Genomic DNA, 15,065 nt, shown 5'->3' with positions numbered 1-15,065 from the left:
AAATTACTAAGGAAATGTGAAACAATTATGTAATTATCTGCATGTGCATAGTTCTATCATGAGGAATTCCAAATTTTGTGAATATCGGGCTACTCTTAAACTTGTAGTAACGCTTGAAGTGAATCAATGTATTTCAGTCCCGCGTAGTAGAAATCTCATCCGGCCGCGGGGTAGGAAGCTCTTTTTTTTTTTTTTGCTAGGGGCTTTACGTCACACCGACACAGATAGGTCTTATGGTGACGATGGGATAGGAATGGCCTAGGAGTTGGAAGGAAGCGGCTGTGGCCTTAATTAAGGTACAGCCCCAGCATTTGCCTGGTGTGAAAATGGGAAACCACGGAAAACCATCTTCAGGGCTGCCGACAGTGGGATTCGAACCCCCTATCTCCCGGATGCAAGCTCACAGCCACGCGCCTCAACGTGCACGGCCAACTCGCCCAGTAGGAAGCTCTTTATATGGCTGCGATGCTGAGGGGTTAAAGTGATGCCGTAAAATAGAGTTTGTATATTTTTAAATACTGTTGAAAATACCATATTCAGTATAACCTGTAGATACATATGATTCAATTGTGTGTTATATATGTCCAAAAACGGTATTCTCTATATCTCAAAATTTCGATAATTCGAAATAAAATTTAGCTCCCGAGGTGATTGGAGATATCGATGTTCCACTGTATTAACAATGAGAGGTAACCACCTCACTAGAATCTTTATGATGAACAATAGGATAAACACAATGACATGTCAGTGCAGGAAGAGAGAGCAACTGACAGAAGCGACAAGGACAATATAACTTCACACACTGGTGCATTCAAATAGATGGGCTCTCTCCCCATCAATTTTTTTCTAAATTCATTTCTTCTCAGGTCATCTCTCCTTCCCAGCTTCATCAGAAGGAAGAGCTTCTACACTCACTGAGGGGCCATTTTGACAGAATTTCGATCTTATGTGGGAAGTGTAGGTTAAGAAGAAAGCCAGGCAGAGACAGGGGAAAGATAAGACAAGGATGAATACAGGTTATAGAAGACTAAAGCATACAATAAACGCAAAAGGAGAAAAGGAACCCAATGGGTTGATGTAAGTACTTGAAAGGAAAAAAGTGGGAAATCAAGTAATGTACAGAAAAACAGAGAAACTCACATATAAATAAATGCAATGTGAGGTCAGCATCAGGAAAGGGTGCAACAGAAAGAGGAGACTAAGACAGGCCTGTTTATTGAAATAACTGTAGTGAAGTCATGTGTCAACCACTGTTGTGTCAATGATCTTTCTCAATTGGTGTTTAATGCAAAGAAAAATCATTAACAAATTATTCTTTCTCTGGTACCGTCTCCTCACAGAAAGTTAGCGGCCATCATAAAGTAATTTTTTCTACTTTGTACTTCCTGTAGGACTGACACATCATGAATATCAAAGTGCTATTGGAGGATCCACAGCCAGGATGATCTTCTCCACTCAGCTATACATTTTCCTTCTATGATCAGTTGTATCAGGCTATATTTGTCATTTTTGAAGCTGTGACCAAAATAAACCACTTTCCTGTAATTTGAGAATGTAAATACTTCACATCATTTGATGAAGCCTCAAGTGTTTATCCTTGAAGACAATCAAGCAGCAGCGATAGCATGTAACAATTCATGACAGGCCAAGAAATTTCAAACTGGAAGTGACAGCTGCACAAAAAATCTTTTAAAATAAAACTCTCACAATGCTGATATCCTATTCACCGAGCTCGATAGCTGCAGTTGCTTAAATGCGGCCAGTATCCAGTAATCGGGAGATAGTGGGTTCGAGCCCCACTGCCGGCATGGTTTTCCGTGGTTTCTCATTTTCACACCAGGCAAATGCCGGGGCTGTACCTTAATTAAGGCCACTGCCGCTTCCTTCCAATTCCCAGGCCTTTCCTATCCCATCGTCGCCGTAAGACATATCTGTGTCGGTGCGACGTAAAGCAAATAGAAAAAAGAAAAAAAAATTGATATCCTATTCTTGCATTAGTCAGCATCCTAGTCAGAGGAGGAGGAGGAGGAGGAGGAGGAGGAGGAGGAGGAGGAGGAGGAGGAGTGATGACTTTGTACAATATAACACTAACAGGAGTTTGTTTCATTATTTGTTTACAAATAGAGATCCAAGAATAAAATGGAATGTTGAAAGATAAAATCTGTCTCATATGTAAGCAGAATCAAAAGGAAAAGAGTGAACAAAACAAAAGAGCCTGCATATGGTCGCCGACAAAATCTTGCAGACTTAGCCCTAACACTGATGATAAACCCAAATAACTTACCTCCAGAATCATGTGCCGAAATTTACAGTGGTATCTGTTGCATTTGCCCACTTGCCAGTCCTGGCAAACCATCTTGCAACCCAAGGAAGTTGGATCATGACGGAAGATACATCTATCACCCTTGAACAAAGTTAAAACAAAGAGTCATAAAATACTGCAACAACTATTAATTAAAACTAAATTAATAAATTACAGCATCTAGAGTCAAACAGTAATGCAATTTCTGTAAGCAGAAAAGTAGATACGGATGCATGGCTCAATGTAATATTGGGGAGTTACAGATTCAAACTCACATTGTACTTCTCCCACTTTTCTGAGTTATCTTCATCTCCAGGTAAAATCTACATTGTGGTCTAACACTTGGCCCTTAAGAGTTACCTCTTACTTATTTTTCCCAGTGAAACACAAGTTATGCTTCCTTAACCTGAGAGTAACAATGACAGGCATTGTCAGTAGCGTGAATATTATGATACTGATAAACGAACATGAGATATCAACACATCAAAAGAACTGGGGTAGTTGTCAGAAATACTTAAAAGGTTTGTTGAAGTAAAATTTTTATGAACTATAACAATGAAATAGATTTCCACACATTTTGCAGATGATTTAACATCACAAGTCTTTTAGAATGCAGCATATTGGTTTTACTTGTATAACTTGATACAGACACAAATTAGCAAACAGTAATTCATATCTGAACAATTTCAGGAACAACACTAGGTCTTGTAACCATACAGGAGCTGAGCCCCTAATAAAAATAAAATAAAATTCTAATAGTCATAATATAGTTAAAATGTATTCTATATACTGTATATATAGTTTGTTAGTTTAGGATTTTATGTGTTTATGTTCTGTTGTTATGTGTTTAAGGTAGTGGTTTAATCTTATAGATGTGACTATGTTTATTTAGTACCATTCAATTTCCATGATACCCCTGAGGGTGGGGGCGGTAGAATAATACCCAAGGTATCCCGTGCCTGTCATAAGAGGCGACTAAAAGGGGCCCCAAGAGCTCTGAACTTTGGAACATGGGCTGGTGACCACAGGGCCCTTAGCTGAGTCCTGGTGTTGCTCCCAATTACTTGTGACAGGCTCCTCACTTTCATCTATCCTATCTGACCTCCCTTGGACAACTCTTGTTCTTTTACAACCCCAACGCTATTAGGTTTCCAAGGGCTAGGGAGTATTTCATTTTCATGCCCATCATAGCCCTCATCTTTCTTTGGCTGATACCTTCATTTTTCAAAGTGGTGGATCCCTTCCAATATTTCTCTCTGATTAGTGTTATATAGTGGACAGTTGCCTAGTTGTACTTCCTCTTAAAACAGTAATCACCACCACCACCTTCAATTTCTATGACAAAAGAGGAAAGAATGTGTTGCCATGGTGTCATTGTAAGAAGTGAGATAGTAGATTATATGAAGTTAAAGCTATTGAAGAGATATTTTCAACAGATAAAGTTAACAATTATAATTTCAATGAAAACACTGAAATTTGAAAGATTTAATAAATGTATAAAGGAGTAGTAAAATTAAGAAATTAGATTTTACCCTTAAAGAAGCTAACAAGAAAGGTATAAAGCTTGAGAAGATTGAAAAATTAGTGGCGTAGGAGAGATATTGAATAGTGAAGCTGAGAAAAGAAACCTTAGAAGTATTCAATAAGGGAGTCTGGAGCCTTAGAGTTTGTTGCAATTTATAAACTTCATTATATAGGTCCATATTGATACAGCTTAATTAAGAACTAATATTTGGTTTAATGATCCACCCAATCAATACACTTCACCTTACTCTACACTTTACAAGTGAGAACATTCAATCTTAAAATATTTTATGCATCCTTTGGTACATGTTTTTTCTTTTATTTAAGACTTCTTCAGCCATAGCATCTCTAAAATTATTTTATCTAATTAAAAAACAGAATTATTAGTGTCCAATAATTTAAAATTAATGAACCCATGTCCTTTCTAGAATGTAAAAAAAAAAAAACACACTAAAATCAATACTGTTTTTTTAAAATACAGTCCACCACTATCTTAGAAAAATTCTTTTACATATTAAAATTTGATTCATAGCATTATCTTCTAATTAATGAGATGCGGGTCACCAGTATATCGATATAAATCAGAACTTATATCGACAAAACTGTGCAATGGGAGTCTGATGAGCATATATGAAAATATTTATATAGGTTTGGATCAGATTTACAATACGAGCAATAATTTTAATGACTTACAAGAGAATAAGAATCCCTTATATGAACAGATACAGTCACTTTTACCATCACGACAATTAATAGTTTGAAGTTACCTCCATAAAAACAAACACCTCTTCTTTCCGTTCTACATACGGACGGAGCAGTTTCCCCTCCCCTTACTAACAGCGCTCCTCCTCCTCTTGCCCCCAGCCAAGTGCCTGCCAGGTGAGAGGAAACATCATTATAAAACGTGCAGTAGTGTGGCGAGAAGCAGGTCATAGCTAGGCTCAGATGGGAGAAACATCATTGAGGGTATATTTACATTTTTTTAAATTTTTAAAAAGCTATTTGTACGGGGCGTCAACCCAGAGAGATCTTTTGCCCCTACTTGCATCATGTGATATGAACCTGTGTGTAATTGGAATGGAGGAAGTGCACAGTGTTGAATGTAAGGAAAGGAACATTAAGGACGACATAAGCACCCAGTTCCCAGGCCAATTTACAATTTACAATTAAAAACCCCTGACCCAGCCGGAAATTGACCCGGAGCCACCGGGTGACAGGAGGACACGTTGCCTCCTACACTGCCGGGCCAGATGAAGTGTGAGGGTAATTTTCCGCGTTACGTAATCGTAACAAAAATTCACTTGTCTTATTTCCAAAAGGTCAAACCCATTCAAATATATACAGTATATCTTTGTCTTTCCAGACTTTGTGTCTTGAATTTTATCAGATTGAAAGCTTCGGTATTCTCCAGTTGGCGAATTAAGAAATGATAAGGTCTTATTCTCTCATTTCTGAGGCCAAAGCTTAAATTCTACCTCATTCAGTACACCGAAGCTATGTCAAACCTCAAGCAACATTAATTAGAAGATAATGCTATGAATCAAATTTAAACATGTAAAAGATTTTTTTCTAAGATAGTGGTGGACTTTATTATAGAAAACAGAGTGTATTGGTTTTAGTGTGTTTCTTAAACATTCTAGAGAGGATATGGGTTCATCAATTTTAAATTATTGGACAGTAATAATTCCATATTTTAATTAAAGTAATTTTTGAGATGCTATGGCTGAAGAAGTCTAAAATGAAAGATGAAACATGTACCAAAGAATGCATAAAATGTTTTAAGATTGAGTGTTCTCACTTGTAAAGTGTAACGTTATTGATTGGGTGGATCATTAAACCAAATATTAGTTCTTAATTAGCCTTAAGAGTTTACCGAGATACATTTATCTCAGCAACACAGCATTACTAACGCATTTGTACACTACATGGGAAGAAGGAGAAGGAGGAGGAGGAGAAGAAGAGAAAAATTATTAAGAAGGTGGAAAAGTATTAAGGACAAAGAACTTCAGAGAAACTAATATATATATTCGAAGTGTGTTTCAGTACTGAGAACAGAATAATCAAAAAGAATCTTTGTTAGTACTTGACAAAGGTAGTATGATAAGTCAAACTGAAGACAGTAATTTTGGTATAAGCATACAGGATTCTAATCAGCCTAATAATTAAATGGAAAATATGTCTGCTAAAGAAGTGTATGGAATTGAAGAATAAGACAAAAAGAAAAATAAGAAGATACTATGGAAAATCAAAATTGTATGGGGAATGGGCATAATGATGATTTTATGAAACTGATATTAGAACTGATAAAAGGATTAGCAATTGAGTCAAGGAAGAATTTGAAGGAATTGACTACTCAAAGGAGGAAATTAAGGGAGGATTTAAGCAAGAAAATTAGTGATCACAGGAAAGAGTTAACTAAAGCACTTGAATAATAATGTTATTGGCCTAACGTCCCACTAACTACTTTTATGGTTTTCTGAGATGCCAAGGTGCTGGGATTTAGTCCTACAGGAGTTCTTTTACATGTCATTAAATCTACCGACACGAGGCTGACGTATCTGAGAACCTTCAAATACCACCGGACTTAGCCAGGATCGAACCTGCCAAACTGGGTTCAGAAAGCCAACACCTCAACCATCTGAGCGACTCAGCTTGGCAGAAAGCACATGATGAGAGTGGTAAAATGTTAAAGATGGCAATTATTGATTGGAGTAGTTGTTTTAAGAGTGTAACTGGTAAAGGGAAGAAATTGATAAAGAGATTTTGGCGGTGGGAGTTGTAAAGAAATTAGGGAAGATTGTCAAAAGACCTATTATGTGCTAGTGTTGCTGACGATAACACTACGGCATTTGATGCTCTTATGGGAAGTTTCAGAAATTGAATGAGAAGTTTTTCGTGTTGATGGTCGAAGTTATTTGGTGAATGAGGAGTCTTTGTGGCTGTTAGTATAAGCAAGGAGATTAATGTTAGATCAGTGATGTGTCAGAATGGTGATGCTGAGGTTAATGAAACTTCTGTTAAGAGGGTTGAGAGTAACTGTGTTAATGGTATAAATAATGTGCAAGTGGGAGCTGATATGAAAGCTACTGAATATGGAGTAATTGTGAGGGTATTTAGTAGAAATTATGGGGATATTATGATGAATTATGGTAATGATTTTGGTAACAGGGTGAGTGTAAGTGCTGGGATGTGTGTAAAGAGTTATGTGAATGAGTTGAGGCAACTGAAGATGGTATGTTGGATAATGGCGAGTGGATTAAAACAACAATGTTCATCAAGAACTATTTGAAGGAGATTATAGGGTACGTTACGTGCAAGTGGGGGGTCAAAGGGGTAGTATGTGGTCCTGTGGGTGCACTTCTTGCTGATGGGAGTGTACTAGAAAAACACAGGAAATGCCATCTATTCCTACTAAGTCCGATACATGCACGTCCACGCCGTGGCCTCTGGGCAACGGGTACATTCTTTAAGGTACACGGCTAAGTCATGTAAGGGCAGAAAGCGAGTTCCCGACGCTTAAATGGGGACCAATCAGCTAAGGGAGACAACCCCAACAGAAAACATCGGTCCTCCAGGATTGCTGGGAGTTGGAGCAAGGCTAACAACCTCGCTCCGGAAAACCAACTGTTGCGAAGCCCCAGAATATGCCTCGGAATGGTGGATTTAATAGACGACGAGCTAAGCTAAAGGCAATGGACTACGCAATTGGTACATGGAATGTACGTAAGCACACTTCTACGAGCCGGAGCACTGAAAGTACTGATGCAGAAACTAGAAGTCAACAAAGTGGACATAGCAGCCATACAAGAAACTAGATGGTCAGGAAGGGATGAGATATGGGACACCAAAACCCACACAATATTCAGTAGTGAGAAGTCAAGGAATGCACAAGAAGGAGGAGTAGCATTTATAGTACGAAAACAAGCTAAAGATGATGTACTACAGTTTTTGGCACTAAATGAAAGATTGGCAACATTGCGTGTTAAAATGCGATTCTACAACTTAACAATCGTAAATGTATATGCACCAACGGAAGACAAGGAACAGATAGTCAAGGATCAGTTCTATGCTGAACTGGAACGAGTGCAAGATTCAATCCCATCGAACGATGCTAAGATGATAATAGGAGACCTAAATGCACAAATTGGGAAGGAGGAGATATATCAAGGAATAATAGGGATCCATAGTTTACACAACACTACTAATGATAATGAACAGAGATTGCTTGACCTTGCTACCAGCAGAAACATGAAAGTGATGTCAACTTGTTTCCCTCATAAAGAGGTACACAAGCAAACATGGATATCGCTGGATGGAAAGACCTGTAATCAAACAGACCATGTAATAATGGAGAAAAGATGGGCATCCAATATCATGGATGTCAGATCATTCAGAGGAACAAGTTGTGGCTCCGACCACTTTCTAGTTAAGGCAATCTTAAGGTGCCGCATTATGAAAACAAGAAAGGAAGGAATGAGTGGATAGAGAAGTACAATACTTGTGAACTGAAGAATAAGGAAGTATCAGAAAGATACGGGAAAAGAATGGCAGAAGTGCTGGTAGAGAAATATAATGACCAAACAGCAACGGTCGAGACCAAATGGACTGCTCTGAAGGAAAGCATTAAGGCCGTGGCAAAGGACACACTACACATTGTACCCAAAAGGAACACAAAGGAATGGTTTGATGAGGAATGCCAAAAAGCCATAGAAGAAAGAGATAAAGCATATAAAGCATACCTACAGAGACCAACAAGGGTGAAGAAACAAGAGGTTGAAAACCAGAATAAAGAAGTAAGGAATGTATGTCGAAGAAAGAAGAGAAGAAAATTAAATGAGAAAATGGCTAGAATAGTGGAGGAATTTAAAGAAGATGGCTTACAGAGAAGTTAAGGAAGTGAAAGAAGGATTCAAGGCAAGAACAAACATGTGTAAGGACAGAAATGGACAGCTTTTGGGAGATAAAAAAGGGATCCAAGATAGATGGAAGGAATATTTCCAACACCTCCTGAACCCAGTAGAAATGAAAGGGAAAACACCAACTACCTCAAGGAATAATAACAAATGAATCAGAAGTCACAGCACCATCTATGCAAGAAGTGATAGAAGCCATACAGCAACTGAAAAACAATAAAGCACCAGGTATCGATGGAATCCCTGCAGAGTTGTGGAAATACGGAGGAACCACACTACAAGAAGCTATATATGATCTAATTGTGAGTGTGTGGAATACAGAAGAAATGCCTGAAGACTGGCGCAAAGGCATCATATGCCCAATATACAAGAAAGGGGATAAGTTGGTATGTAGCAATTATAGAGGGATCACACTGCTGTGTACAGTATATAAGCTGTTCACTTCCATTCTGAAGAAGAGACTAGAACCCCTGGTGGAAGAAATTCTAGGAGAATACCAGGCAGGGTTCCGGAAGGGAAGATCCACTATTGATCAGATATTTACTGTGAAACAAGTGTTGGAGAAGTGTTGGGAACGGGGCATAGATGTGGTACAGATGTTAATCGACTTTCAACAAGCATACGACTCTATTGACAGGGATAAATTAATGGAGATATTAAGAGAGTTTAAGATACCAGAAAAGCTGGTGCGACTGGTGGAATTGACTGAGAAATACGATGGTGGGAGTGAAAATTCAGACTGAAGTAGGCAGCTTCTTCGAAGTGAATCAGGGATTGAAGCAAGGAGATGGCCTAGCACCAATTCTATTTAACCTGGCACTAGAGTCAGTGATTAGAAAGTTAAGGGTGGACACCAGTGGAACACTTCTGTACAAAACAGCTCAACTAGTTGGATATGCTGATGGGAAGAACAACAAGGACAGTTAAAGAAGCATTTGAAGACTTGAGTAGAGAAGGCAAAGAGATTGGACTTAAGATCAATGAACAGAAGATGAAGGAAATGGTGCAGGCTCGGAGAAGGAAGTATACAAATGACCAACTTGTCCCTGAAGGATCCAAAGTGGAGGTGATGGATGAATTTAAATATCTTGGTGTACATCTGAGCAACAAGAATGAGGGAATGGTGGAAATACAGGCAAGAATTCAAGCTGCCAACAGAGCATACTTTGCAGTACTACCACTTTTCAGAAGTAGAGATATAAATCAGAGCTTAAAAGTTATGCTATACAAAACCCTCATTCGCAGTATAGTGATGTATGGAAGTGATACGTGGACCCTCCCAAAGAAAGCCGTGGAGAAGATAGATTCCTTCGAAAGGAAAATCCTGAGGAGAATTTATGGACCCATATGCGTACAAGGGGAGTGGAGAATTAGATATAACAATGAACTATATTCCCTGTATGGGGAGGCACCCCTGTTGCATGCCATTCGAATGAAGAGACTTAAATGGGCAGGTCATCTAATTAGGATGGAAGAACACCGAATCCCAAAGAAGGTATTCTTAGGAGACTCTGGAGGAGGAAGGCCTGTGGGAAGGCCACGTAACAGATGGGAAGATGGTGTACATCAGGACGCAGCACATATCCTCAAGATCCGGAATTGGAGAGTAGCTGCACGAGATCAACAAGTTTGGCGGAGAGCAACTGGGGAGGCCATGACCCGAAAACGGGCCGTCGCGCCACAGGAAAAAAAAGTGCAAGTGAGAACAATGGCAGGAAGTACTCAAAATGAGGAGATAAAGGATAAGTTAGGAACGAACTCGATGGATGAAGCTGTACGCATAAACTGGCTTCAGTGGTGGGATCATGTGAGATGAAGGGAGGAGGACAGGTTACCTAGGAGAATAATAGACTCCGTTATGGAGGGTAAGAGAAGTAGAGGGAGACCAAGATGACGATGATTAGGCCCTGTTCCTAATGATTTAAATATAAGAAGTACAGAACTAAACAAGGCCACAGAACTAGTTACAAATAGAGGATTGTGGCAGCGGTTAGTAAATTCACAGATGTTTTCAGACTGAATGTTGATACACATAACAGTCAATATGGAAGATGTATGGTGTAATGTAGGCTAGTTAATACACGTCTGCATCATGCTTTAGTACTTTACTTTTTTTGTTAAATGCCACAACAGAACGTTTTAATAATAATGTTACTTTTGTATGTCCCATTAACTACTTTTGATGGTTTTTGGAGACACCGAGACACCAAAATTTGACCCGTAGGAGTTCTTTTACGTGCTACTGAATCTACCAATGCAAGGCTGACGTATTTGAGCACCTTTAACTACGACAAGATTGAGCCAAGATCGAACCTGTCGCTGGTGTCAGAAGGCCAGCACCTCAACCATCTGAGCCACTCAGCCCAACAAGGGTTTTTTTTCTCAAGCTTTCAACTGTCATAGTCAGCCTCCCACCATGCAGAATGTTTTTCATGATGGAAAAGGTTTGTTCTACTTCCACTGAAGTAACTGGCGCATACCTGACACATGCTATTTTGGATGGACTTGCATCAATATTGGCAAAACTTCAGAACATTACAAATGCTTCCCCATTAAGACCAGGCACACATTTACACTTTTCACTAAAAGCTAGTCCTAAGATTCCCCATGCTTTCAGCAACTAACATACGGTTTCTTCGACGATTGCTAAGGAAAACACTGGTGTCTTGCCTCTTTTCTTCAACTTGGCAATTGCTTCTGGTAAAATGCCATCATGTAGCGCTATAAATGCAAGATAATTGCAGATTTTTTGTTGGCCCATAAGTTGCTTTACTTCGCAAATTCGAGCAGCTCCGTCTTCTGACATAATGACAATTACATCACATACTTCATTCAAATTATTGGTGTAATATAAGGCAGATTCATGTAATATGAAAATATAGTTTGTACACATGGTTAGTTTTGATCTTAAATGAAAATTTAATTGTTCTCTTTCCAGTCTTTGACTGGGTCAGGGATGTAATGAATGAACCATACATAGGCTATTAGTATGATGGGATGGCCACTCCCAAAGTGATTTATTAATGACTGATAAATGCTATGAAATGAGAATGGAAAGTATTGCTGGAATGAAAGATGACAGGGAAAACCGGAGTACCCAGAGAAAAACCTGTCCCGCCTCTGCTCTGTCCAGCACAAATCTCACATGGAGTAACCAGGATTTGAACCACGGTATCCAGCGGTGAGAGGCCAAACTGCTGCCGTCTGAGCCACAGAGGCTCTTGTTCTCTTTATCATTAATTATTTATACAGTACATTGGAATTAATTATATGTAAGTAACAGAAAATATCCCTAACTCAAAAAAAGGGCATTAAACTTTCAAATGGGCCGATGACCTCGATGTTAGGCCTCTTTAACCAACAATTATCATCATCATCATCATCAAACTTTCAAATAGATAACAGAAGCCAAAATAGACCCCCTCCCCCAAAAAAAGGGCAAAATAATAACTTGCTCTACCATCCCCAAATTTACAGAAACATGTTTATCTTCATGTGACACTTTAATATATCCACCCAGATGAAAAAAGGCATTTTTGCCCAACTTCTAGGCTCTATTTATTGGTATTAATTTATCCAGCATTCTATTTTTATTCCCATTTTATCATTACTTATGCAGGTCTTGGCATGATGGCATTGAAAATAGAAATATGTGGTCGGGGACATAAGTTAAAATGGTGAGGGGGGACAAACAGAAATAAAATGTGGTACCATACCATTCCGTTATGGACAGATTTTACAGGACTAACCCTCCCGTACCTAGCCTATGCACTACAAGAAAGAGAAAAAGGAACTCGGGTCTGACAAAAACACCATTGCAAATTTTTAAATGACTCAGATTAAGCATATGATTTATGTATTTTTTTCAAAATTATATTAAACATTTTATGATTTATTACTATTATTATTATTATTATTATTATTATTATTATTATTCATTCATTCAACTTCGCTAATCGGCCAACTAGGGACCACGATAAGCCTCACTTTACATTCTGGCATTTGATCATTTTTTGCTTGATCCACATGGTCTTCATTAGCTCACTGTGTTTAGCACGACATTCTTCTGTCCATTTAGCACCAGTTGCCCGTTTTTCATCCCGGAAAGTCCCAAAAGTCTTGATGGCTGCTCTGAAAAGATTTCGGTCTTGTGCATCTTCTACTTGTAGGCCCAGTTCTTTAAGATCTTTCTTGACGTTAATGTACCATGGCATTGCCGTTTTTGGTTTTGAGTCAAATATACTGAAGATACATTTTGTCCATCGAGAGTCAATAATCCGTCGTATATGACTGTACAAGCGAACTCTGCCTTTACGCATTGTGTCCGTGATCTTCTCTATCTTAGAGTATATTTCCTGCCTGGATTTTCTAATGTAGATGCCATTTTTGTAGTTTGGACCAAGTATGGTGTGCAGGATCTTTCTTTCTCTCCTCTCTAAATCCGCAAGCAAACATTTCTCAGACAGGATAAGGCATTCAGATGCTTACAGCGATACTGGTTTGATGACAGTGTTGTAGTGACGAATTTTTGTGTTCAGGGAAAAGCACTTTTTGTTGTATATGTTGTGGGTGGTGTGGAAAGTGACTTCCATTTTCTTGATTCTTGCTGCTACGGCCTCTTTGTCAAGTCCATTTTGCTGAATCCATTCCCCAAAGTATTTAAATTTACTAACACGGTTTATCGTTCCATATTTGGTGTTTAGTTGTGCCGTATCAACTTTGATATTTGACATTATTTCTGTCTTTTGAAAGGAAATTTGTAAACCTGTTTGTTCTGCTACTTCCTTCAACACATTGATCTGTTCTGTTGCACTTTCTAAATTTTCGGTCATAAGGCCTATATCATCAGCAAACGCTAAGCAATCTATTTCCACTCCATTTTTCTTCGTCCCAATCCTTACGGGTTTGTAAAGGTTTCTTTCTTTTAACGTCTTTCGCCACTCCTGTATTACCTTCTCAAGTACGCAGTTGAACAAAAGTGGTGACAGCCCATCTCCCTGTCGAACGCCTGTCTTGATCTCAAAGGGTTCAGAGAGACATCCTTGGAATTTTACTTTGGATTTGGTATTAGTTAGTGATGCCCTTATTATCGCCAGCAGTTTCTCATCGACTCCCATTTCTGCAAGTATGTTAAGCAACACATCACGGTCGATGGAGTCGTATGCCTTCCTGAAGTCTACAAATGTAGATACATAGGTTTGACTTCTCAGCATATGGTATCTTATTATGGTTTTTAGGTTAAGTATTTGTTCTGCACTTGATCGGCCTTTCCGAAAACCTGCTTGGTATTCCCCGAGTTTGTGTTCAACTTGCTGTACTAGTCTTTCAAGGATGGATAGTGACAGGATCTTGTAGGCTACTGACAGAAGAGAAATTCCACGGTAATTGTTCACATCTCTTATATTTCCTTTCTTATGTAAAGGATGGATCAAGGCTAGCTTCCAGTCCTCTGGTAGTTGTTCTTTTTCCCATATATCCACAATGGTTTGGTGTAGGATGCCAATTGCTTCTTCCGGGGCATGTTTCCACAGTTCTGCAATCATGGAGTCTTCACCAGGAGCCTTGTTATTTTTCAGTCTCTTTATGTGGCGTTTGATTTCATCGCAATTTGGTGGAGAAAATGGCAGGTTCTGGCTCACTGGTTGGTTTGTTTGTTTTGATGGGGTTGGCTGGTTTTTCACAGTTTAGGAGGTGGTTAAAATACTTAGCTAAGATTTCGAAGTTTTACTTCATTTGATGTTGGAAGAGTTCCATCTTTTCTTAGAAAGCAAAGGGAAGGTGCCTTGTATCCTTGTACCTTTTTTTTTTTTTTTTTTTTAATTTCTGAAGTATTCACGGGTCTCACCTCTATGAAAGTCTTGCTCAATCTTGTCCAACAGTTCCTTTTCATACTTGCGTTTCTCACTGCGTATTATTTTTGCTGTTTGTGCTTGTTATGTTTTGTACATCTTCCAATCTTCGTCTTTTTTCGAGGTGTAATACTTTTTCCAGGCATTCAGACGATCCCCTAATGTCTTCTCGCAGTTATCGTTCCACCAAGTGTGCTTCTTCCTCTTCTTGATTTTGGCCACTCCTTTTGCAGCTTGTATCATCTGCTTTCTCGTGCTGTTGAAGTCTTTTTCCACTGGTTGTACAAGTTCTTTGAATTCATTCTCTCTTTCTCTGAGCTTTTTTGTGTCAAAGCGAATTATGGTAGGTTCGTTCTTATTTTTGTTGAGAGGGATTGGCCGAAACTTGATTACTGACACGTAGTGATCTGAGTCAATGTTTATTCCCTTTTTTACAGTAACGTTCATGATTTCCGGACTGTATCTTTGAGATATAGC

General features: G+C 38.8%; 1 protein-coding gene across 3 annotated transcripts in view; it reads right to left on the bottom strand.

Moving 5' to 3' along the window:
- LOC136886409 (uncharacterized) overlaps window positions 1–15,065 on the bottom strand; it is a 314,687-nt gene that overhangs the window by 137,604 nt on the left and 162,018 nt on the right. For all 3 annotated transcript variants that reach the window (XM_067159198.2, XM_067159185.2, XM_067159191.2), the window contains exon 11: window positions 2,285–2,404. In XM_067159198.2, the coding sequence (XP_067015299.2) occupies window positions 2,285–2,404 (120 nt within the window). The remainder of the gene's footprint in view (window positions 1–2,284; window positions 2,405–15,065) is intronic.

The sequence above is a fragment of the Anabrus simplex genome, chromosome 1 (genome assembly GCF_040414725.1).
Source record: "Anabrus simplex isolate iqAnaSimp1 chromosome 1, ASM4041472v1, whole genome shotgun sequence".
In the NCBI taxonomy this organism is placed as follows: domain Eukaryota; kingdom Metazoa; phylum Arthropoda; class Insecta; order Orthoptera; family Tettigoniidae; genus Anabrus; species Anabrus simplex.
This window is presented reverse-complemented; position numbering and strand designations above follow the sequence as displayed.